Source organism: Taudactylus pleione, unplaced genomic scaffold (genome assembly GCF_031769625.1).
Source record: "Taudactylus pleione unplaced genomic scaffold, aTauple2 ptg000258l, whole genome shotgun sequence".
Classification (NCBI taxonomy): Eukaryota; Metazoa; Chordata; class Amphibia; order Anura; family Myobatrachidae; genus Taudactylus; species Taudactylus pleione.
Genome location: NW_028284660.1, coordinates 409049 through 435641, shown reverse-complemented (window position 1 = coordinate 435641; position 26593 = coordinate 409049). Strand labels below are relative to the sequence as shown.

General features: G+C 48.9%; 1 protein-coding gene across 2 annotated transcripts in view; it reads right to left on the bottom strand.

Moving 5' to 3' along the window:
• NCAPD2 (non-SMC condensin I complex subunit D2) overlaps positions 1 to 26593 on the bottom strand; it is a 66151-nt gene that overhangs the window by 17898 nt on the left and 21660 nt on the right. For both annotated transcript variants that reach the window (XM_088480907.1, XM_088480906.1), the window contains exons 12-16: positions 16338 to 16425; positions 16071 to 16242; positions 15875 to 15993; positions 2140 to 2358; positions 1855 to 2029 (exon numbers count right to left, since the gene is read on the bottom strand). In XM_088480907.1, coding sequence (XP_088337033.1) covers positions 1855 to 2029; positions 2140 to 2358; positions 15875 to 15993; positions 16071 to 16242; positions 16338 to 16425 — 773 coding nt within the window. The remainder of the gene's footprint in view (positions 1 to 1854; positions 2030 to 2139; positions 2359 to 15874; positions 15994 to 16070; positions 16243 to 16337; positions 16426 to 26593) is intronic.

Here is a 26593-nt window from a genome sequence, read left to right as displayed (position 1 = left end):
TAGTTGAGAGGGTTGGGGGGGTAAAGATACAATGGGGGAGATGTACGAAGCCCTGAAACGGTATCAGTGCACATTATGTGCACTGATATCGCTTCTCCCCGATGTATGATCGGGGGTCTGGGCGGTAAATGACAGGGGCGCTGTGCGCCCGTCATTATCGGCGCTGCTATCTAACAAGATAGCAGCGCCGAGCGGCAGGGCCATGTACGAACGGTCATACCGCATGACCGTTCGGCCGGCTGTAGCAGTCGTTATTGACAGCTAAAGCCTGGCGCTAGCCTATCCCCACAGCAGGGACAGCGCTGTCCCTGCTGCGGCCGGCTCCAGGCTGCGCGCGGGGATCTCCGATACTTGCGAGATCCCGCGCATGCTCAGTGGAGCCTGCCGGGACAGAGACACAGCGCATCAGCTCTAGGCTGATGCGCTGCTCTCTAACTGGTAGAGCCGGGGGGGAGAGAGTTAGCGCTCTCCCTCTCTGGCCGATGAGATGTTCTTACATCTCATCGGTAGTGCTTCCTGCTTCACCTCGGTAAAGACATCTTTATTGGGTACAGGGTTATGGGGGTAAGGGTACAGTATTGGTAGCAGGGATAAGGGTACCGTATTGGGTTAAGTGTCAAGGGATAAAGACAGTATAGGGTGCAGGGTTAAGTGGTAAATGTACAGTATGGAGTGTAGAGTTAGGGACAAATACTACAGAGGTGAAGGAAGGAAGGAATTATGTTACAACATGGGCGAGGGAAGGGAATATGTTACTGCAGGTGTAAGGGAGATATTGTATTTCTTATAGAGATGTACGGTTCGGATTTACTCGGACATGTTCGGTTCTCATAAACTGCATCATATTGGCTACCCGGCTCTCACGTGTTTTGGATAGCCAATAAGATATATGAACTTGCGCTAAGAACCGAATAAATAAAAAAATTCTACACAGGGGAGAGAAATGTCGAATGTGTTACAACATGGGCAAGGGAGAAAAATGTGATACTACAGAGGTGAGGGAGTGGAACGTGTTAGTACACAGGTGAAGGAGGGTAATGCCTTACTATAACAGTGATTCATTACTATAGAGGTGAAAGATTAATGTGTTACTGGTGTGGTGAGATGGAAATGGAAACCGTAAATACCCGGGTGAAACAGGGTACATCTGCTAGCGGCTTATGTGGCAGGCTATCTCCCTTTTACCTTTTTGAAACGGCCATAAATTTCACAACGGTTTTGTTTTGAAAAGTTTTATCTTCTAAGCCAGAGGTGAAGGACAGCCTGGCCGTTTTAGGAGGAGTTTTCCCATCCATACTTCATATTGTTAATATTTCACATTTTAAAAGAAGTCATACATCAATATTAAAAAGTTTAATTACATCCAAAATTAAAAGGGTACATTTTAAACCATTTTATTACATACAAGTATTGTAGGGAGAGAAAAAAAAAAAAAAAAAAAGTTACTGTTATGTGAGGATTGGGGAGCACAAAGTTATGGATAGTTTAAAGGTCTATGCAGAAGCATGAATGTATGCTCCAGGAAAGAGCAATAAGATTCTACTCTACTTTCTCCGATGAAACGTTTTGCTTGCAGAGGGGGATCTGGAGATTGCGTTTACCTGCAGAACGTTATTTGCCAGTTAGTGTATCCCGATTCTGCTCGCACCTCCATAGGCTGTGAGCGGAATCAGCCTTTCCGCGACATAAGGCGGGAAGCAGCTCAAGAAACTACACTGCATGATGAACACAGGCCTTACATTGGTATAGGTCTCAGAAAGATGTATGTGTAGCCAAGCCAGGTATGTGCCGGACAATAGGTGATTTGAACCTGGAACATTTCTTACAAGAACTGATAAATAAACCGCTAGTTACCTGTCAGAGTCAGAGGAAGCGCTAAGGTACAGCTGCCGGTAAGCGCCCACCACAGCATCACGAACACCGGGCTCCTTTGACCAGATGAGAGGCAGCATGCGGCGTACCCCGATCACAGCCTGTGGCACCCCAAATTGCGACACCGTAACAAAGAACTCTATCACTTCCTGCACCACTAGAAAGATACAGATTAGTAAATTCATCTAGGTGGCACTTTCTGCATAAACAAAAACTGTAGGGTTATAAATCTCCATGAGGGGCCCAGGGAGAGAACAATGTATTTACCTGATGATGCGGCCTCATACATCATCTTGCTAATTGCATCCATAGCTTCCTCTATCTTTACTGCAAAATGGTGCGCGTCGGTCAGGTACTGCACCAGCATCTCCTGCTTGCTTAACTCAGACTTCTGTTCCTCCAGCAGCTGCTCAGGGGCTGTCCCGTCCCCTGCAGGGGGCAACGCTTCTCCCTCGCTTGTTGTAGCTTCCGAACCTTTATCCTTTGCTGCATAAAAATATCATCCATAGATCAGACACTATAGTATACATAATCCAAACTCTACATTATAACCTTCCATATATAGAGCAACAGCAATTTACAGAAAAGGTCTTCAGGGCAATTTCAGAGGAAGGGGGTGCAAGTGACAGTACCGCTTCTGCGGGAGTTCTCAACATGGGCACCTCTACTTCTACTAAACAGGATGTGTAAGGTTTGAGCCTCCCTCACTGGCAACACGTTAGTTGAACAAGGTGACAACAGACCCTCACAACAGATGAGATCCCACAAAGACCACGAAAGGCACTGCCAGCAAGCAGGAGAAGGACACTAGGTTACCGGTCACACGCAAGTGGCACCAAAAACAAGAGATATGGTAAGAACTTACCTTTGTTATCTCTGTTTCTACGAAGTCCACAGGGTTGACCTTGGGGTATAGGTTGGGAACCAAATCCGGGCACCACGCAGTTAAAGCTTTTAGCTCCCAGGATGCACTTGGGTCCACTCTCCCTATAACCCCACCCCCAGCCAGAGGCACCTCAGTTTGTAAGTAGCCAAAGGCCGGAGGAGGAGAAAAAAAGAGAAAACTGGAACACTCGATAACCATACTCACAGAAATGGGAGACGGAAAACCGGTGACCAGTCACACAGCCCATTTGAAGCCAGGTGAGTCAGGGCGGGCGCCCTGTGGACCCTATGGACTTCGTAGAAACAGAGACCCCAAGGTCAACCCTGTGGACCCTATGGACCCTGAAGTAGAAACTTGTGTAATCTTACAGCAGAGGCTGGCACCCATGGAGGAAGTTTGGTTAAGCAAAGTCACCATGCTAAGTAAGGAGCTGGTGTGACACTTCAATAGGGGGTTTAAAGGCAGGCCCTACAAATACCCAGAACTACATTTAAGTAACGAATGGAAAGCTGAAATAGAACTCACAGGGCCGTTTTCCAAGTCGCATGTACAGATGTGGCCACATACATCTATCCTCTGTGCGCTACAAATAACACTGGAGCTCCGCGTGACTCGGTAGCGCAGAGCGTCTTTTGGTGCAACTTTTTACCTTCAAATGAGTCTTATTTGCACAGCGCTGCGAAGAGGGCACACAAGCAGGTTCTGCTGATTAAAATGATACGCAGCATATTCTGTGTGCGACACGCTACATTAGTGTCACTATGTTACAGCCGCTGACAGTCATGTAGCATTTCACAAGCAGATACACCTGCAGTCACACAGAATATAGGCAGAGAATAACAAGAGATATGGTAAGAACTTACCTTTGTTATCTCTGTTTCTACGAAGTCCATAGGGTCCACAGGGTTGACCTTGGGTTATAGCTGGATCTGGATCCACGAGCACCACGCAGTTAAAGCTTTACTGCTCCCAGGATGCACTTGGGTCCGTCCTCCTCTATACCCCGCCCCCGGCCACAGGCACCTCAGTTGGTAAGCAGCTAAGGCCGGAGGAGGAGACTAAACAGAGAGAAGGAAGACTGGAACACACAAGAAAACCATACTCACAGAAATGGGAGACGGAAAACCGGTGACCAGCCACACAGCCCATTTGAAGCCAGGTGCGTCAGGGCGGGCGCCCTGTGGGCCCTATGGACTTCGTAGAAACAGAGATAACAAAGGTAAGTTCTTACCATATCTCTTGTTTTCTACTTCAGGGTCCATAGGGGTTCCACAGGGTTGACCTTGGAGATGTCCCAAAGCAGTTCAACTAAGAGGGGGACGCTCCTGTGCTGAAAGGAGTACCCGGCGCCCAAAGGATGCATCCTAAGAGGCGAAGGTGTCAAACGCATAGAACCTCAAAAACGTTTGAATTGAAGACCAAGTGGCCGCCTTACACAGCTGAACAGCGGAGGCTCCACGTCTAGCAGCCCAAGAGGGACCCACAGAACGAGTGGAATGAGCCTTAACAGAGGCTGGCACAGGTAAACCCTCCTGTGCATAAGCCTCACAAATAACGGAACGAAGCCAACGGGCTAACGTTTGCTTGTTGGCAGGCCAACCCCTCTTGTGAAAACCGAAGAGGACAAACAAAGAATCCGACTTCCTAACCGAAGCAGTCCGGTCCACATAGATTCTAAGTGCCCGGACTACATCTAAGGAAGCCTCACCAGCTGAAAGATCAGGTGACTGAAAAGCTGGCACAACAAGTTCCTGATTAATGTAGAACTTTGAGACCACTTTGGGCAAAAACTCAGGACGAGTGCGGAGCACCGCTCTGTCCTGGTGAAAAATCAGAAAAGGAGGGCGACAGGAAAGCGCCCCCAATTCTGACACCCTCCTGGCAGAAGCAATTGCCAGGAGAAAAATGGTCTTAAACGTCAGCCACTTGAGCTCCACCGACTCAAGCGGCTCAAAAGGAGGACCCTGCAAGACCACCGCCAAGTCCCAAGGAGCCACCGGAGGCACGAAGGGAGGCTGGATCCTGAGAACACCTTGGAAAAAGGTGTGAACATCTGGCAGTGTAGCAATCCGTCGCTGAAACCACACGGACAAAGCAGACACATGAACCTTCAGAGAGGCCAGGCGTAAGCCGAGGTCCAAACCCGATTGAACAAACTCCAAGATTCTGGAAACCCGGAACACCTGCGGATCATAGTTTCTGGATTCACACCACTGAAAATAAGTGCGCCACACCCTGTGGTAAATCCGCGCGGAAGCAGGCTTGCATGCCCTAAGCATGGTACCAATGACCGAACTGGAGAAACCCCTAGACCTCAAGACGGCTGTCTCAAGAGCCACGCCGTCAAAGACAGCCGACCCAGATCCGGGTAAAGGCAGGGCCCTTGAGACAACAGGTCCCGACGCTGATGGAGAAGGTACGGAGCGTCGATGGAGAGATCGGAGTACCAAGGATCGGAGATCGGAGTACCAAGGACGTCTGGGCCACGCCGGAGCTACCAGCACGAGCGTGCCGCTGTCCTGCTTGAATATCGGAGGAAACAGATACGCCAGGTGAAATGTCCATTTCACCGACAGTGCGTCTACCAGACAGGCGCCTGCGTCTCTTGTCCTTGACTCGTAAACGGGCAACTTGTGATTGTGACGGGAGGCTATGAAGTCCAGCTCCGGCAGCCCCCACCTGTCCACGAGTAGCTGAAACACCTCTGGGTGAAGCGACCATTCCCCGGGATGCACGTCATGACGGCTGAGGAAGTCCGCCTCCCAATTGAGGACTCCGGGAATGAAGACTGCCGAGATCGCTGGAACGTGACACTCCGCCCAAGCAAGAATGCGAGACACCTCCGACATTGCTGCCCGACTGCGAGTACCCCCTTGGTGGTTGATGTACGCCACCGTGGTGGCGTTGTCGGACTGCACCTGAACCGTCCTTCCGTGAAGAGCGGGGCCGGACGACTGCAGGGCCCTGTATACTGCCCGCAGTTCCAGGATGTTGATGGGGAGAAGTGCTTCTTCCGCGGACCAACGACCCTGAAGCGATAATGAGCCGGTCACTGCCCCCCAACCCCGAAGACCGGCATCCGTCGTGAGCAGGACCCAGTCCGGGATCCAAAAGGGGCGCGCCTCGACCAGATGCGCTGTCTGAAGCCACCAAGCCAAAGACTGCCGAACCTCCGGGGACAACACCAGCATCTGAGAGCGGATCCGGTGAGGTAACCCGTTCCATTCCGATAAAATCAGCCCCTGCAGGGGCCGGGAATGGAACTGGGCAAATTCCACCATGTCGAATGTCGACACCATGGACCCCAGAACTCTCATAGCCGAATGGACCGACAGGCGGCAACTGCTCAGGCAACTGTGTATCCGCAGCTGCAGGGAGGAGACCTTCTCCGGAGTCAGGAAAATCCGTTGCTGACAAGAATCCAGCAGGGCTCCCAAATGAACCATCCGCTGTGATGGAATCAGGGAGGACTTTTTCCAATTTATTAGCCACCCGTGCGCTTGCAGGCAAGCGATCGTCAGGTGGAGATGTTGAAGCAGTACCTCCGGGGAGCTCGCCAGCAACAGGAGATCGTCCAGATACGGCAGCAGCCGTACATTCTGGTTCCGAAGATGTGCGGCCATGACCGCCATAATCTTCGTGAACACCCTCGGTGCCGTGGAGAGACCAAAGGGTAGCGCCCGGAACCAATAGTGGTGTTGAAGGATAGCGAACCTCAGATACCGCTGGTGCGAAGGTGCTATCGGAACATGGAGGTAGGCGTCCTGGATATCCAGGGACACCATGTAATCCCCCGGTTCCATCGCCAGAATGATGGAACGTAACGTTTCCATCCTGAACTTGGGAACTCTGAGGAATTTGTTCAGAGACTTCAAGTTGAGGATAGGGCAATGAGAACCATTGGGTTTCTGCACCAGAAACAGAGAAGAATATTCCCCCTTCCCTCGTTGTAATTGAGGAACGGGAACAATGACTCCTGCTTTCAGCAAGGACTCTATGGCTTCCTGAATCTGTAAAGTCTTGGTCGTATCCTGAGGAGGACTCGTGCAGAAAAACTGGTGGGGCGGTCTGTGCCGAAAAGACAGGGCGTACCCCTGGGAGACCACTTCTCGAACCCAGGCATCCGTGGTGGTATTGTGCCAGCACTGGGCAAATAGAAGAAGTCGGCCTCCCACTCTAGGGTCCCCCAGAGGGAGGCCCGTCCCATCAGGCAGAAGGTTTATCCTCCTGCTTGGAAGAAGGGCGCCTGGCACTCCAGGCCTGCTTCTTGGGCTTTAGAAGCGGCCTTGGTCGCCGATTGCCTCGGGAAGGACTGACCTTTGGCCTTGCCCTGAACCCGAAAGGACCAAAAGGCAGAGCTCCGTACTTTGGTAGGTGCAGAAGCCGAAGGGAGGAAGGCTGATTTAGACTTAGCCAGAGTGTCCACAATTTTGTCCAAGTCTGGACCAAAAAGCAACTCCCCATTAAAAGGTAAGGCCTCCAGTCCCTTTTTGGAGTCTGCGTCAGCTCTCCAAGACCTCAGCCACAAGGACCGACGTGCCGACACCGCTGCAGCAAACACCCGAGAGGTCAGCAGGCTTGCATCTAACGATGCTTCCCCAATGTAGGAAGCCGCATCCCTCATTTGTCCTATCAACGCTCTCTGGATCTCCGGAGCATCTTCCGGAAAGGTATCCTCCAAAGCGTTGGCCCAGCTCTCGATGGCCTTAGCCACCCAAGAGATGGCCATGGACGGACGGGCAACCGCCCCCGAGAGAGAGTAGATAGACTTTAAACAAGTCTCCACTTTCCTGTCCGTGGGATCTTTCAGGTACGAGATCGAAGGCAAAGGCAGCGTAGCGCTTTTAATTAAGCGGGTAACGTGGGAATCCATGGCAGGCGGAGTTTCCAATTTCCTGCAATGAGCCTCAGGAAAAGGATAGTTTGAAGCCAACAGTTTCTGCGGTTGGAACCTCTTGCTGGGCAACTGCCAGGCCCCTGCCATATGATCCGTTAACTGGTCAGACAGGGGAAAAACCGTCGAAGCTACCTTGGCCTTCTTAAAATTAGGGTACTTCGACCTGGGAGCCGGCGCATCCTCCTCTATATGAAGGATGGCCCGCACCGCCCTAACCAATGCCGGTACATTAATGGAGGACTTTGACTCGGATGCTGGGGCCCAGGAGGTGGAGGCTGAGTCTTCATGGATCTCCCAGTCATCCGAAGACACGTCCGTGTCCGTAAACTGTGCCGCCAATGAAGCCGAAACGGATCGCTTGGACGTCCTTGGTGGCAAATGACTGTGCAACATAGTTTGAAAGGCCGATGACGAAGTCGCCAGGCTCTGAACAGAGCTGGGGAAGACATCCACCCAGGGAGGGGGTACAGTTTGAGGATACCCCTGAAACGGTACCATCGACTGCTGTGGTACCGTGGGAGATTGCACGTACACAGGCAAACCCGCATAAGGACCCACAGTCTGAGACCCGGGAGGAGACTGCAACAGACGAGTCACGCCCGGGGAACGGGGGATGGTAGGCTGGGGCAACGCTCTAGAAGGGCCCGCAGTCGGGACCACCAGCCGGTCTGCGATCGACGCCAGCACTTGTGTAAACATCGCCCACGGAGGATCCTGCGCCACTGGGGGTTTAGAGGGACCAGGTACCAGCTGACACCGTCCGCACAGACCGTCCTGAGACAAATCCGCCCTGTCAACCCCTGCCGAACAGTGTCGGCAGGAAAACAACACAGGAGCCACGGAGCGCTCCTTCTCCTCATCAGACATGACACAAAACTTTTGCAATAAAAAATGTATCACCGAAAAGAGGTAAAGGCATATAACACCTGCGCACTCCCAAGTATGCAACACAAACAGCCCACAATCTGGTACTGAGTAGCACACCGCAGTATGTGACGGACCTCACAAATACGTAGATCTATATAAGTGAGGTATACAGAAAGAACACCCCTCCCCCACGCACCTGCGGGCCGTAGAAGGAAAGGGATAGATAAAAAGCTGACAGTAAGTAGAAAAAGCACAGACAGCAGCACTAGCAATAGTCACATACCATGCAGGAAGTTATACTCACTGCACCTTCAGCTACAATCAACCTCCCAGATTCAGTGTCTGGGAGGGCTATAGCGCTGCGAACACTGTCCTGATCAGGGGAGAGGTACGCAGGGGGACTGGTCCACTATCCGCCTGGGAGATCTGCGATGCTGCCTGGAAGATGGCCGCCGGAGAGCACTGAGGAGGAGTGGCCAGGAGATAACAGCCCAGCGACGCCAGCACACACGAGAGAAGGCGCGCTGGGCTGAGGGGAGGACCCACTAAAGCAGGGAAGGCTGCCTTCCCTGCTAGTACTAAACCCCCGCGGAAGCCGGTTCCCCGCCGGTACTTACACCCCGGGGGCCAGCGGTCACGCGGGGTATTCCTGAAGAGGGGGAGCCCGCCGCCGCTACTAGCGCCGCCGGTCTGTCCCCAGAGACCGGCGGCTGAAAGACTGCATTTTCCCCCCCGCCCTAGAATCCGGCAGCAGTCAGTGAGAGCTCCCGGAGCCACACTAGTACTGACTCCGGGGTCCCGCTACGATCCCCAGATCAGTACTGGCGTCGCAGCGCCAGCGGGGCTGTTGGAGCGGCAGCATGGACGTCCAGATGGACAGTCTTATGCTGCCGCTCTGAAGATAGTAAAAAATAAAATAAAATCTTCTTCTTTGCAAAAAATTTAATTAAAGCTTAGGGGCTGCTTATGCAGCCCCACTGCCCAGGGTGACCTGACTCCGGCCAGGCACCAACTAAAACTGAGGTGCCTGTGGTCGGGGTATAGAGGACGGACGGACCCAAGTGCATCCTGGGAGCAGCAAAGCTTTAACTGCGTGGTGCCCGTGGATCCAGATCCAGCTATACCCCAAGGTCAACCCTGTGGACCCCCTATGAACCCTGAAGTAGAAAAAAGAAATAAACCCAAGAAAAAGCGCTTCTCAATGGACACATTTACATAAACCTACAACACCCGTGTGGGCACACAGATATATCTAATAATCACCCTATATTTGTTTGGTCCATGGGAATGAATTTTGCAGAAATGTATCTTTCCCCTAAATCATATCTATTATAGGGTACAAAAACATAGAAAAGAGCACACCATGCAATTAACCCTTAATAAAACGGTTAGTGCTAAAATATATTGCACTTCCAAACCAAGACCCAACAAATGAAAGGTGATTATTAGATATATCTGTGTGCCCACACCGGGTGTTGTAGGTTTATGTAAATGTGTCCATTGAGAAGCACTTTTTCTTGGGTTTATTTCTTTTATTCTCCGCCTATTTCTGTTAACACAACTGTGGATACGTGTTTTATGCGCCTAAGTAGCAGCATCTCAAAAGGTTATTGCGCACTTATTCTATACATATTTGCATTACACAGAATATAGGCATGCTGCATATTTTAATCAGCAGAAACTGCTTGTGCGTTAAAAAAAAAAAAATGTAAAAAGTCACATGAATAGCAGCTCAGCGCTACAGTCACGCCACAGTATGACGCGACTGGCATGGCTGTTTAAAGCGCAAGGAAGCTAGATGTATGGGGACACATCTGTAATGCCGAAGTTCATACAGTGAAGCGATTTTTTTTTTTGCAATTGCGCATTTTTTTCTCAAGTGGCCTATAGCGCATGCGTTAATGAGCGTACGCACAAAGGTGCTGTTGCGTTCAGTAAAGGCAGCATCAGAGATGGGGCAGAAAAGCGATGGGCGTTCCTGGGCGATGGCTAGAATTGCAAAAAAAAAAAAGTGTCCATCTCATGGGTATGTAATGGAGTGTCACAGGCTTGTCAACGCAATCGGCTGCATTTACAGACGCACAGCAACTGCCAAAGGCTGGAGAAACGGCACCTGCCATAGGGCTGGTGCAAGTGTGGTTGGTGCGCTGATGGTGGCATGTAAAGAATCACCGGCAGTGTTACAGCATGCAGAGATGCTCGTAGTGGGTGCCGCAGTCCTTGCATTCAGATGCAGGCTTGTACACCAGGGGATGTGCTGCATTTGCATAGACTCGCAGCCATGACTCCAGCCACGGACGCAAGAGCGGAAGCAGCAGCGCCCAACTCTGAATCAGGCCCACAGAGCAAAGCTATAGCTCAGGTTCAGCTTCTGACACAAGCCAGGACTCGTCACTCTCATTCTGAGACCACGGCAAGAAACCTTCAAGTGACATAGCAAATATGGGAGGAGGATTACAAACGTGAAGAACAACATCGTTCAACACAAACACTATCTCTCTCCAAGATTTGATAGGGGGAGAATTAAGTGAAGGGATTAAGGGGGAGATAAGAAATCTTGGAGATAACATGGAAAGAGAAAGTACAAACCAACCCCTGTCATTTTACAGGCTGTGCTAGAAAAACAGAAGCTAATTAGAACGAAGGGAGAGAAAGTACCAAAAACCTTGTTTCATATATTAAAAAAAAAAAAAAAAACAGGCTAAAAAAAAAACCACAAGAAACTAAACATGGGTGCAAGGTGACACTACAAAAATCGCCCACTGAAAAGGAGACCAGTTATCTAGAGCAGTGGTTCCCAAACTGGGTGCCTCGGGTTGGTTGTCCAGGACCAAATGAAATTATTTAAAAGGTCAATGATTGGCAGCCACAAGCAATGGTTTTGTTTAACATAATACAGGTTGAGTTTCCCATATCCAAATATTCCAAAATACGGAATATTTTTACCATGACAGAGAAAATGAAACCTATTTTTGATGGTTCAATATACACAAACTTTGTCTAAAGGCACAAATTATTAAAAATATTGTATAAAATTACCTTCTTCAGGCTGTGTGTATAAGGTGTATATAAAACAAATGAATTTCATGTATGTACACAAACTTTGTTTGAGCCTCAAGATTATTGAAAATATTGTATAAAATGACCTGCAGGCTGTGTGTATAAGGTGTATATAACAAATGCATTCTGTGTTTAGATTTGGGGGGGGGGGGGGCAGGGAGAGGGAGATCTTCAGCATCGTGGGAGCCAAGATCGGCAAATAGTCGATGTGGCCGGAGGCCGACCACACGTGATTAAATTGGCTGCCAAGGCATTGAGAGGATTAACCCTCATGCCATTGTGCCATTTTTAAAAGGACAGTGTAAAAGCACACTGCACATGGTTTATAATAAACTGTATTAAGGTATATATGTATTGCTGTAATGCACTGCAGCTGATTTTCAATGCATTAGTGCATGAAGCAACGTATATTTAATAGGCTATGCACTATATGGTTTAAATGTATATTTTGTAGAGAAAATGCACTTATAATTAATGTATAAGTTGTTTTGTTTTAGAAGGCTGTAACATTTAAGACAAAAGGCTTGAGACTATCTCCTGTGTGTGTGCATTTCTGGGGGAAAAGTTTGTTGTTTCATGATTGTTGCAGAAACAAGATGCTAATTGTCATTCCCTTAGCAGGAGGTCTGATTAATAGGCATGACTGGAAGTTCTCTGTGTGAATGGTGTCATATAGCCAAACCCTTCATGTACAGAACTTCCTTTGAAAAGACAATCTGTTTTTAAGAACCTTTTGGATGTCACTGAATGTGTTAAGGTTGGAAAAGCCAAAGTAATTGATAAGGATGAATGTCATTTACTATTTCCTGTGAAATGTTATATGAACATTTTAGGAGACAGTATAATGTATGATAAATCAGTTTGTGTTGGTGGATTAGGAAGGAGGAAATTGAGTGACTCCTTTGAAATGTAATATGTTGTTAATTTATTTTTTCTGAGATAGCCTGATTGGCTAGAGGGAACACAAGGTGGATTTGCCCCCCTATGATGATGTGTGTAAGAATGACATAAAAAGAGGGACTGTGAGCCCTGTATGTGTTCAACCCTGTAACTTCTTTGAGGAGAAGAGCTGCTGATAAGATTCCTGTATGTGGTACATCTTTGAAAATCTGCTGTATGATTCCTGTAACATCTTGTATGCTGATATTCCCCTTCAATCCGAAGGGAGGGTCTTTTTTAAGACTTTGAGCAATAAACATCTTGCCTGACTTCAATTGTACCGCAATCCTGCAACCAACAGAATTGCGCAAAACGCTATTCCGTTCTCCTGCTGTTCTGGGTAAGAGCTCTGTGTCTCCAAGTTCAAGCCCTCTGCCAGCTACCGTGCAGACCTGGTCCATTGTGAGGGACCAGGTGGGAACAGCCAACACCAAACAGGAGGTGTGGCCGCAGTTAGTCAAACGCATACGCAGCAGAAGCGGTTCCAGGTGCCGACGTAGGAGCCTGAGGGTACCTAATAAGCGGTTCCAAACGCCGATGGTAGAGTTTGGTGGTGGCAGCATCGTTAAACGCCCATGGCGCAGTGGGCGGAGTCGGTGACAGGCGGTCAATTGATCGCCCAATGTATCTGCTGCCCGTCGGGCAGTGTGTACCTGCGATATGTCAGAGAACGTCGGCGTTCACCAACATATCGCATTGGCTGTGCTGCACAGCCGGTGGAGAGAATGTCTGCAGACATATCTGTCCATTGGCCGGTGTGTATGGGCGGTCTGCAGACCGAACACACACACACACAGCGGCAGCCACGAGGAGGGGGGGAGGGACACGCCGGCAGACACAGATGATGGTTGTTCAGTGTACGAACAACCATCACCTGCAGATATATCTAATGTGTACCCACCATAACTCCAGCCCCTTGCACCGGCAGTTCATTAGTAGAGGGCAACAGAAGTGCTAACAAAGAAAGTAGATATTGTTGAAGCGGAGCCAGCGACAAGTGTAAAAAAGGGATACAGGATGAATGAGAGGACACCCCCAGTTAAGATGAAGATTTGGAATCTTACACTCCATAGAAAGGCCATCGTGTATAAGGGATACTCATTGGTGCCCACCTAGGTCAAAAGAACGGGTACGTAGATGACACCCATCAGTCTTGAGGGGCACCGCCAGTCTACAACGGAGTTGGTCCCCAATAACCATGGGCCCCTAGTAAATGGGCTCAGTGCCCAAAGTGAAACACAGGAGGTAGGCACTAGGCCTACATGCACCACATCTTGTCAGCCGCCATCTTGGTGGAGGCGCTAAGCCTTCAACAAGCACCTCCACAATACCAGAAACGCTTACATTAAGGCAACATGGAGCTTCTATGATTCACTAAACCCCAACAGTAGGCACTATGCTTATTAAAGGCACTGAGGACTGGGCACCAGCTCGTTGCACAAGACCATAAGCCAGGTGCTCCACTAGACACCAGGGGTGTAATTCCCGTCCTTCAGTGGCCTCAGACCAAGGACAACGCCCACTATTCTCACCAAAACGAGCACCATAAGTGTGATACTTCATTCCTGTTAAGCCAATAAACTTAATTGGTCCTTTCACCCTACATATAGCATGCCCTAGTCAGGTTCCCATTAAAAGGTAGAGAAATTGTACAGTTTGTATTGTTATCCATGTTGCTTGGGGCTTTGTATTCTGCCTGTGTAGCCAGTGAGGGAAGTACAGGACACGCGTTTGTTCAGTTGGTCAGTGAGCTGATGGTTAGTAAGGGTGGTAACACTACAGCTGGTCAGGCATTTATGTGAGGGCACTAGTGTCTTACAGCTGACAAAAGACAAGCAGAATGCAAGAACTACCTTAAAACCTGGACTGTTAGGGTGCCACCTATTGACAGTGAGTGTCTGTCAGTCTGTCCGGGAGCTGCCCTTATGTAGGTAGGTAGGGTATTTTGACTTTCACTAGCCCTGTCACTTGTACAATACAATATAAATAGCAATCCAATTTTAAGTTTGCTGCCAATAGCAGTTAAGCAGAGCACCCTACTCCAGCTGGCAATCTGAAAATAATAATAATAAAAAAAAAACCACTGTCAGGCTAAGGGATATACAGGGGTATTCAATATGGGAGCGAAAATTCTGTTTTTGCGTTAATTTCGCACCTATGACGTCATTATCGCAGGTTTTGCTTTTACACTGTATTCAATTTCAAAGACTTTTCGCAGGTTCAAAGTCTTTGAAAAAAAAATAAAAAAACGGGGATAACTTTTCACCACTGAATAGGTGGCGAAAAAAAGTGCAGAATTGGGGTTTAGGGGTGCAGGCTTAAAAAAAAATAAAATAGGGACACCCCAAAAAATTTAATTTAAAAATTAGGGTAAAAAAAAAAAAAAAAAATGGGAAAAAATTGTTTAACAATAGGGAAATAGGTTCAGGGCTATTCTGCAAGTATGCAGCAGGTGTTTTCTAGAATAGAATTATAGCGGCAGGTGCACAGTTGCAGAATTTAAAAAAAAACTTACTTTAGGGACATAAAAATATGCTAGTACCCATTTTCATGTACCCCAAATTTGATGGGACCACTTAAAAAAAACCGAAAAAAATAACCTAAGTGCTCTTCTGCATCACTTCTTCAATGTTGGGAAAAAAGCACCTGCCGCAGCTATTTAAATCCCCGACTTTCATTTGCAGGCTAAAACGGGGGTACCCATAGTGATCCCCCATGTTTTTACAGCTTTAGGGGGGGGGTCCTACAATTTTTTCAGGAAAATTTCGTAGTTTAATAGCAAATCCCACTTCGCCAGGTCCCGTTTTCGTAGATTTTATATTGAATACGGGGATAAAGCGGGCACGCGCCCGATACTTTATCCCAGAAAAATCTCAGATGTGGAGCGAACTGTGGACCACGGACTTTTCGCTCCCATATTGAATACCTCTCATAGTGGTGGAGGTCCAGACTTGATAATTAAATTTAAGATACCCACATTCCAGGCTGAGCCACTTCACCCCAAAGATCGAGTGCCCAAGAGGTTCAAAGAAACTATGGGGAACCCCATGACTGGAAAGAGCCGGAATGACCAGCTTACTCCGCCAAATGCTGGCACCGACTGCAGTTGCCCAGTAGCGGTACTAGGGGATTATCCTGGCTCGATAGCAAGTAACCCAGGCTTCAAAGAGGATTACAGTCGTCAGGCACACGAGTAAATAACAGATTAGCAATGGGCAAAGTGTAGGATATTCCCCCACCCTCCCAATAATTATAGGCAGGAGGCTAGTTCTCTTCCATCATGCAGGAGGAAGGGCCTATAAACCCCAGGGTACTTTACCACCACTAGAATGACAACATTTAGCAGCCAGTACCAGTGAAGATGTGCTCCAGAATGGTCAGCAAGGCATCGTCCTCAGAGTCCTGTCCCACAGCAAACACAGAGTCTTCTGGGAAGCACAAGAGTCCTTTCTTCACCAGAAAGATGGCACGTCTAAAAAGAGAGAGACAGCTTCAGCATGAGCTCCAGTGATCTGGCCTCATGGGCTTCCCATAGCCACTGCCACTGACTTGTAACTGGTTTTCCTCAGGTGTAGCAGAACGTGTTCATGTAGCTGCTGGGGAGTATCTGCCTCCTCCACGGCCTCTTCACTGTCCTCATTTTCCTGCTCCAGGATCCGCAGGGATTCCTGCAGCTCCGGCAGCATGGCTTCCCACTCCTCCTCTGGGGAGATGATGACTGCTACAAACAGAAGGAAGAGAATCCTCAACGGTCAGAACCAGGGACTAGAAAACAAGTGCAGGAACGTATGGGACTAGGGTCACAGGCAAGTGTACCTGGCGGCTTTCCTCTCTGTTTCTCCAGAAGTTCGTTAAGCTTCTTGGTCTCTTTTTCCAGAGGCTCCTTCAGGTCAGCACTGCTAAGCTGTAAGATAAGGTGCTGGGTTACAATTTGTTTTGTGTTAATTTTTATCTAGCAACATGCATCAAAAAAAATAAATAGACCCCCCCTACTGAAACAGGTCCTTAGCGGGGGTGGGAAGCTACTTTCCAGGCTCATTGTGCTTTGAAGTTACTGACACGGAATATTAACTCCCAGCTTTGTGTAAAGTTGTAAACTGCTCCCTTATATAAATCTTACTGGCTGAAGCCTCGGAGGGCTTCATACCCTAGCAGACGGGTGCGGTATATAATGTGGACATGCTGTGTGTTGCATTATGACCATATGAATGTGGACAAACTATCCCTGGTGGTCTAGTGGCGACTTACCTGGTACAGCAGGTCCGAAAGGGACGTCCTGAGGACTTCAGTCTCACCGTGCAGCACTTCCACCGGTGAGGATGGGGTCTATGTACTGAGCCTTGGAGAGAGATAAAGTGGATGGTGATAAAGTACCAATCCATCAGTTTCTAACTGACATTTTTCAAGCACAGCCTGTAACATGAGTTAGGAGCCGATTGGTTGGTACTTTATCACCATCCACTTTCTCTCTCCAAGGCTTAGGACATAGACCCTATATCTTTAACTCTTTCCCTAGTGCAGAGGTTCCCAAACGCTATCCTCAAGGCACCTCCAGCAGTTCAGGTTTAAGATATCCGTGGTTGAGCACAGGTGGTTAAATCAAATTGACTGAGGTCCTAGTTAATCCACCTGTGGTCAAGCATGGAAATCCTTAAAACCTGGACTGTTGGGTGCCTTAAGGACCATTGGGAGCCTCTGCCCTAAAGCCTAGCCCCCCTCTCACACACAGCCTATTTCTAACCCTGAGGTCCAAGCAATTGGCTGACATGTTCAATGTCAAGATTCTAGCAATATGGTCTACATAATGGCGTAGATATGACGGCCTCCCCAGCAGACTTCTTACTCTTCTGCACTATAAGTATTGAGTAAGTTAAATATTTTGTATTGCGGGGGCGTGGCCACGGAGAGCATGCTGTAGCACACGATCTGGTGCGCTCTCCGGACCCTTACATCCTGCCTGCTTATCCTGATCGCTCCCCCGGGACCTGAATCCGGTGCGCGGCTGGCGGAGGGCGCGGTGACCGCGGTGAGCGGAGCTGGTGCGGCTGCAGGGGTTGACTTGCCCAGCGGCGGGCTGTACTTGAGATGGGGCCTGATCACTTGCACCGCCATCTTGTCTGACGGGGCAGCGTACTGGCAGCAGCTCCTCCGAGACGGGAGGAGGCGATTCCTGGCGGCCAGCGGCAGAGCTGTGAAACACCCTGCGGGCTTCCTGTGTGGCTGACAGTGAGAGTTCCCCTCCTGGTCCTGTGTGTGCGCTCAGCTCTGCTTCCCATATTGCAGGACTGTACCTGTGGTCTTGCCTGCTGACATATATGTGGACCCAGCTTCCTCTGCACCTCACCTCCTGGCAGCAGCTATTAATACTGCTCTTTCTGTGCCTCATATATAAAGCGCAGGTACGAAGGTAGTGGTGTTGCCAATATCTATTCTATACACTACTGTACCCTACCTCATACAGTAATTTACAGTCAGCTCCTCCTATATATATTATGATGGGGAAGAATTCGGCTGCGGCAGCTAAACTGGAAAAGTTTTCCAGAGTACCCCCCGCCCAATCCACTTCTGCTGCACAGGGAGGCAAATCCCCTCCAGAATCAGCAACCTCAGTTGAGACGTCTGACGCTGCGCTTCAACGTGTTCTTGAGGCGGTGACAGCGTGCGAGACCAGGTTGTCAGAAAAGATTGGGAAAGTGCAGTCTGATCTCTCAATTATACACCATGACCTGCAGAGTGTGCGGGAGAGAGTTGGTGAGGTGGAGACTCGCACCTCCACTTTGGAAGATAAAATAACACCTCTAAGTGTCCGTGTAGACTCTGTGGATTCACAACATATTTCCATACAAAGGAAAATGTCCGACATGGAGGGACGCCTAAGGCGTAATAATGTCCGTTTCGTGGGTGTGCAAGAGAAGGAGGAGGGAACCAATCCTGAAAAATTCCTGGAAAAATGGCTGTGATACATTCGGCTCTACCTCTTTCTCATCATACTTCACAATTGAGAGAGTTCATCGGGTGCCATTTAGACCCCTGCCCCCTGGGGCACCACCACGTACTCTAATAGCGAAGTTCTTACATTTCCGTGATCATGACTCTGTTCTCAGATTGGCCAGCACTAGCGGTCCATTACAATGGAACGGGACTCGTGTTTCTGTTTTCCCAGATTTCGCTATGGAAATACAAAAAGATAGGGCCCGATTTCTCCCGATTAAAAAAAAAAAAGAGTCTACGCGACCTTAATATTTCATACGCCATGTTATACCCATCCAAGCTTCGTGTCATTGCTGATGGTGAGACCAAATTCTTCACGACTCCGAGGGAAGCGGCGTTGTGGCTGGACCGCCGCAGGCCAGCTAGGGAAGCACTGGCTAATGATTGATATCCTGCTTTTTTATCTTGTGTTACACCAATTATACGTGGTTACAAGTTTGCCACATAATGTGTTTCTGTTATAGTGTATATGATTTTTGCTCTAATGGTATTGTTATTATGTAGACAAATTATCGTATATCACTAAGGGTCTGATGCTAACATTATATATTCTTAGACATTCATATTTATGTATAGTATTTGTGTGCAGTAGCATTGTGTCGTATATGGTCAGATCCGTATATGTTTTCTCTGCTGGTTAGATACCGGATAATATATATTGCAGTTTCTAAAAATATGTTTCTGTTCCCTGGGGGAAGACTCCGTGTTCGGAGGCCTCCAGGTGTTTTGTTCTTTGGTTATTATATATTTTGCTCCACTTATCTTATGCAAGCAAGGTAATATATTTTATTGCATTGTTTAGTTTAGATTAATAGCGTGGATAGGGGTGTTCAGGTATAAGGTATGCCTAGGTTGGGTGTGGTATACAGGGTGGGGGGGGTGGTATAGGGGTTGGGTCCATACTAGTTGTATGGGATAGTTTATTTTCTTTTTTTTCTTTTCAATTGTAGTGGTTTCTTTCTATTTTGTGCGGTGTCATGTACTTATTCTTCATATGATTCTTTGGTTGTCTAAATATTTTTGTAACTGTCTGAATTACAGCTTCACACAGTATTAATGTTCTCACTTGGAACGTGAGGGGCTTGAACGAGAAGGTTAAGAGATCGCTGGTGTTCAGACAGGTAAAAAAAATACGCTTCAGATATAATTTGTCTAACGGAGACTCATTTGACAGGTGGGAGATTGTGGTCGTTAAAGAAGCCATGGATAGGATGGACATATCACTCCTCACATACTTCAGCGTCGCGAGGTGCGTCTATTCTAGTGTGGAAATCCGTTCAGTTCCTTTTGGAAAAGGTGCAGTGTGATGCATGGGGTAGATACGTGTTTTTAAAATGTAAAATTAATTCTATATCCGTATTATTATTGTCAGTATTATATCCCACCGCCATACTCCCATGATGTTCTCAAAAAGGTCGCCGAATTCTTGGCCTTATTCCCGGGAACACCTGCTCTATGCTTGGGGGACTTTAATAACATATTAGACCCTCTGTTAGATAGACATGGAATGTCTGCTCCAGTTACACAGGGGAGGGGAACAGGTTTCTCGAATATGGTTGGAGGAATGGGCCTGGTTGATGCCTGGAGGGTGAGGTATCCCTCTGTGAGACAATATTCCTGCTTCTCATACACACATTCAACATTTTCCAGGATTGATCTGGCTTTAGCTACACCAGATTTGTTGCCTAGAATCCACAAGATAACATATGAGACCAGGGGGATTTCTGACCACTCCCCAATAACAATCAGTCTGGACTTGGAGGGTCAGAGGAGCCAACAATTTTGGAAATTTAATCCGTTTTGGCTGTCACGCATGCGCTCTGGAGCCGAGCTGGAGGCGGAGTGGAAATAATTTTTTGAATTAAACAGTGGTACAGCATCTGTTTCGGTTTTGTGGGACGCCTTTAAGTCATTTGTCAGAGGCTCTCTTATTCGTAGAGTTGCTGGCTTGAAGTTTTGCTATAAAAAAGTTGAAATGGATTTGGAGGCTTCATGCAAATCCTTGGAGTTAGCCTATATTGCTGACAGTTCAGAATTAAATAAAAAAGCTTGGTGGGATGCCCAAAAAATTGTGGAAGGTTTGTTTGATGGACAAGGCCCAATATAAAAGTAACTTTTTAATTCACACTTGCAGTATGCATCAGGTGATAGACCCGGTTCCTATCTAGCAAACTTGGCCCGAATTGAACAAAAAAGTCACCCAATACAGTGATAAAACTAGTTGGGTCAGATAATGCTGAATAACAAGAGATATGGTAAGAACTTACCTTTGTTATCTCTGTTTCTACGAAGTCCATAGGGTCCACAGGGTTGACCTTGGGGATATAGCTGGATCAGGATCCATGGGCACCACACAGTTAAGCTTTTAGCTCCCAGGATGCACTTGGGTCCTCCTCTATATCCCACCCCCGAGCCACAGGCACCTCAGTTGGTAAGCAGCCTAGGCCGGAGGAGAATATGGAACAGAGAGAAGGAAGACTGGAACACACAAGAAACCATACTCACAGAAAAAGGAGACGGAAATACCGGTGACCAGCAACACAGCCCATTAGAAGCCAGGTGAGTCAGGGCGGGCGCCCTGTGGACCCAATGGACTTCGTAGAAACAGAGATAACAAAGGTAAGTTCTTACCATATCTCTTGTTTTCTACTTCAGGGTCCATAGGGGGTCCACAGGGTTGACCTTGGGGATGTCCCAAAGCAGTTCAACTAAGGGCGGGGACGCTCCTGTGCAGAAAGGAGAATCCTGCGCCCGAAGGATGCATCCTGAGAGGCAAAGGTGTCAAACGCATAAAATCTTAGAAACGTTTGAACCGAAGACCAAGTGGCTGCCTTACACAGCTGAACAGCTGAGGCACCACGTTTAGCAGCCCAAGAAGGGCCCACAGAACGAGTGGAATGAGCCTTAACAGAGGCTGGAACAGGTAAATGCTCTCGTATCGAAGCCTCCCTAATAACAGAACAAAACCAACGGGCCAAAGTCTGGTTGTTGGCAGGCCAACCCCTCTTATGAAAACCAAAGAGGACAAACAAGGAGTCGGACTTTCGAACAGAAACAGTCCGATCAACATAAACTCAGAGCACGGACAATGTCCAACGAAGTCTCCCCTGCTGTAAGATCAGGGGACTGAAAGGCTGGGACCACCAGTTCCTGATTGATATGGAACTTAGAGACAACCTTAGGTAAACACTCAGGACGAGTGCGAAGCACTGCTCTGTCCTGGAGAAAATAATTAAGAAGGGGGGACTACATGAAAGTGCCCCCAACTCGGAAACCCTCCTTGCTGAAGCAATAGCCAGGAGAAACACAGTTTTAAGCGTTAACCATTTGAGGTCAACTGACTCAAGAGGCTCAAAGGGAGGACCTTGCAAAGAACCACCGCCAAATCCCACGGTGCCACCGGAGGCACAAAGGGTGGCTGAATCCTGAGAACACCCTGGAAAAAAGTCTGTACGTCCGGTAACATAGCAATTCTACGTTGGTACCAAACCGATAAAGCAGACACGTGCACCTTCAGAGAGGAAAGGCGTAAACCTAAGTCCAAACCCGACTGAAGAAAAGCCAGAATCCTTGAAACTCTGAATACCTGAGGATCATAAGTTTCTGGACTCACACCACTGAAAGTACGTGTGCCACACTGTATGGTAAATCCTTGCAGAAGCAGGCCTGCGTGCCCTCAGCATGGTAGAAATAACGGAACTAGAAAAGCCCCGGGACCTTAAGACGGCCGTCTCAAGAGCCACGCCGTCAAAGACAGACGACCCAGATCCGGGTAAAGGTAGGGCCCCTGAGACAACAAGTCCTGCCGCTGAGGAGGAAGGTACGGAACGTCGATGGACAGACTCTGTAGGTTGGAGTACCACGGACGTCTTGGCCACGCTGGGGCCACCAGTACCAGAATGCCTCCGTCCTGCTAGAACTTGCGCAGGACCCAAGGCAGAAGGGATATTGGAGGAAACAGATATGCCAGCTGAAACGTCCATCTGACCTACAGAGCGTCCACCAGACTGGCGCCGTCGTCCCTTGTCCTTGACCTGTACACGGGCAACTTGTGATTGTGACGAGAGGCCATCAAGTCCATCTCCGGCAGTCCCTACTTGTCCATGAGTAGTTGGAATACCTCTGGATGAAGCGACCATTCCCCTGGATGCACGTCGTAACGGCTGAGGAAGTCTGCCTCCCAATTGAGGATTCCGGGAATGAAGACTGCAGAGATCGCTGGAAAGTGGCACTCCGCCCAGGTTAGGATGTGAGACACTTCTGCCATCGCAGCCCGGCTGCGAGTTCCTCCCTGGTGATTGATGTACGCCACCGTGGTGGCGTTGTCTGACTGCACTTGCACTGCCCTTCCGTGAAGAGTGGTGCCGGCCGACTGCAGAGCCCTGTACACAGCTCTTAGTTCCAGAACATTGATGGGGAGAGCCGCTTCCTCCGCTGTCCAACGACCCTGAAGTGACAAGGAGCCTGTCACCGCCCCCCAACCCCGAAGACTGGCATCTGTCGTGAGCCGAACCCAGTCCGGGATCCAAAAGGGGCGAACCTCGAGGTGGTGAGCTGTTTAAAGCCACCAATTCAGGGACTGTCGTACATCCGGAGATAGCACCAGCGTCTGTGACCGGATCCGGTGAGGCAACCCATTCCAGTTTGCTAGAATCAGCCTCTGCAGAGGCCTGGAGTGAAACTGGGCAAATTCCACCATGTCGAATGCCGACACCATGGAACCCAGCACTCTCATTGCCGAGTGTACCGAAAGACTGGCACAATCCAGGCAACTGCGTATCCGCAACTGTAGGGAAGATACCTTTTCTGGAGTTAGAAAGATCCGCTGCTGATGAGAGTCTAGGAGGGCCCCCAGATGGACCATCTGCTGAGATGGGATCAGGGATGACTTCCTCCAATTTATTAACCACCCGTGCATCTGCAGACAAGCCACCGTCAGTTGGAGATGTTGCAGCAGAACCTCCGGAGAGCTTGCCAGCAATAGGAGGTCGTCCAGATACGCTAACAACCGTACCCCCTGGTTCCGAAGGTGGGCAGCCATAACTGCCATCACCTTGGTGAACACCCTCGGCGCTGTGGAGAGCCCGGAACTGGTAGTGACGGTGCAACAGAGCGAATCGCAGACACCTCTGATGTGACGTTGCTATCGGCACATGGAGGTAAGCGTCCTGGATATCCAGGGAGACCATGTAATCCCCTGGTTCCATAGCCAGAATTATGGAACACAAGGTTTCCATTGTGAACCTGGGAATCCTGAGAAACCTGTTCAGAGACTTTAAATTTAGAACGGGTCGATGGGAGCCATTGGGTTTCTGTACCAGAAACAGCAGAATAGTACCCCATCCCATGCTGAGATTGTGGAACAGGTACAACGACCCCTGCAGTCAGCAAGGAGTCTATAGCCTCCCTGATAAGCATAGCCTTGGCTATGTCCTGAGAAGGACTCGTGCAGAAAAACTGGTGAGGCGGTCTGCGCCGAAAAGACACGGAGCGTACCCCTGGGAGACCACTTCTCGCACCCAGGCATCGGTGGTGGTATCGAACCAGCTCTGGGCGAATTGAAGAAGTCGGCCTCCCCTCTGGGATCCCCCAGAGGGAGGCCCGTCCCATCAGGCGGAAGGCTTATCTTCCTGTTTGGAAGAGGGACGCCTGGCACTCTAAGCTTGTTTCTTGGACCTAGCCAGTCTATCCACGATCCTATCCAAGTCTGGACCAAAAAGTAATTCCCCATTAAAAGGTAAGGCCTCCAGGCCCTTGTTTGAATCAGCGTCTGCTCTCCAGGACCTCAGCCATAAGGAGCGGCGGGCATGCACAGCCGCAGCCGACACCCTAGAGGTTAGCAGACTAGCGTCCAAGGAAGCTTCTCCAATATAAGAAGCCGCATCACTCATCTGTCCTAGTAATGCCCTCTGTAGGGCTAAGGAAGAAAGAAAGAGATAGATATAAGCTGACAGTAATAAGAGAAAAATACAGACAGCAGCACTAGCAAAAGTCGCATACCATGCAGGAAGATATACTCACTGCACCTTTACACTACACTCAACCGCCCAGATTCAGTGTCTGGGAGGGCTATAGTGCTGTGTACGCCGTCCTAACAGAGAAGAGGTACACAGGGGGACCGGTCCGCGTGCTCCCTGAGGGATCTGCGCTGCCACATGTAGAAAAAAAAATTGGCCGCCAGAGACCTCAGAGGAGGAGTGGCCGAGTGAACTGCAGCTCAGGGATGCTAGACATGCAGGCTGAAAAGCGCACTGAGCTGAGGGGAGGAGCCGCTGAACAGGGAAGGCTTCCTCCCCTGGCTGGCCATAACCCCAGGGATGCTGGCTTCCCGCTTGCCGGTTATCCCTGGTGGTCTAGTGGTCCCACGGGTTATGGGGGGGGCCCGCCGCCACTGCCAGCAGCCTCCGGTCTGTCCCCAGGACCGGAGGCTAAAGGACTGCATTTAAGGTATTCCGCGCGCCGCCGCTAGTCAGCGACGCGCGGCTTACCTGAATCCCCGGCGACTCCGGCAGCAGTCCTGGGAGGTAAACAGAGTCCGGCTAGTACGGACTCTGACCTCCCGCCGCGATCCCCAGATCAGTACTGGCGTCACGGCGCCAGTCGGGGATCAGAGCGGCAGCGTGGGCGTCTGTACAGACAGCCCTTCGCTGCCGTCTGTAGTAAAAAGAGAAACTAAAATAAATAAAATCTATTAGAAAATAAAAAGCTTCTGGGGGCTGCTCCTGCAGCCCCCCTGCGCGGTGACCGACTCCGGCCGGGCACCAGCTTACACTGAGGTGCCTGTGGCTCGGGGGCGGGATATAGAGGAGGACCCAAGTGCATCCTGGGAGCTAAAAGCTTAACTGTGTGGTGCCCATGGATCCTGATCCAGCTATATCCCCAAGGTCAACCCTGTGGACCCCCTATGGACCCTGAAGTAGAAATGTACGTACCCCAGATATTGTTGAGGAATTCGTTAAATACTACTCTGGCCTTTACAGGTCTAGGTTGGTCCATTCACAACAGGAGGTGCGTGAATTTCTGTCTGCTGTATTACTCCCGACACTCTCCCCGGAGGCAAGGGATTCCCTTGACTCCCCATTGACATTAGAGGAAGTAGAGGTGGCCCTCAAGTCGTTCCCAAATGGTAAAGCCCCTGGCTTAGATGGGGTCCCCTTGGAGTTATACAAAAAACATAACAAAACATTTATACCTCAGTTATTAGAGCTATTTAATCATATTTATGTAAGTAATATGTTGCCAAATTCTATGTCTGAGGCACTGATAGTTGTCTTACCTAAATCAGGCAAGGATCTTACTAGGACTGAATCATTCAGACCAATTTCTCTCCTCACTACAGATGTAAAAATCCTTGCAAAAATATTAACCTCCAGGATTAATCGGGTCATAACCCAATTGATTCACCCTGATCAGACAGGCTTTATGCCCGGTAAGTCCACGGCAATAAATTTACGGCGGTTATTTACACACCTACAGATAAAACGTGAGGACCCACAAATCTCTACTATCGTGTCACTGGATGCCGTCAAGGCGTTCGATTCGATTGAATGGGTATTTCTCTGGGAGACTATGGAACGTTTTGGTATTGGTCCGGGTTTTATTAAGTGGATAAAACTTTTATATTCGGACCCTGTGGCGAGGGTGTCGGTGAACGGTTTTATTTCCACATCCTTTTCTCTGTATAGGGGAACACGGCTGGGATGTCCCCTGTCACCCATCCTGTTCGCTATGGCCATTGAGCCCTTGGCTTGCATGATTAGAACTCACGCTGACATACATGGGTTTCAGCTAGGATCCAGGGAAGATAAAATTGCGCTGTATGCGGATGACATACTACTCTTTGTCACGCACTTAGATACCTCTATGCCTAAGGCCTTGGAGGTTATTGACTTATTTGGAAAATATTCTGGCTTATTAATTAACTGGGATAAATCATGTATCCTTCCATTCAGGGGGTCCTGTCCTGACGTTCCAGTTACAAATCTTCCCTTGAAATGGGTGAATTCATTTAAGTATATGGATCTCTAATACCCCTCAACAATATTTGTCACTAAATTTACTGCCGCAAATTGCTCATCTTA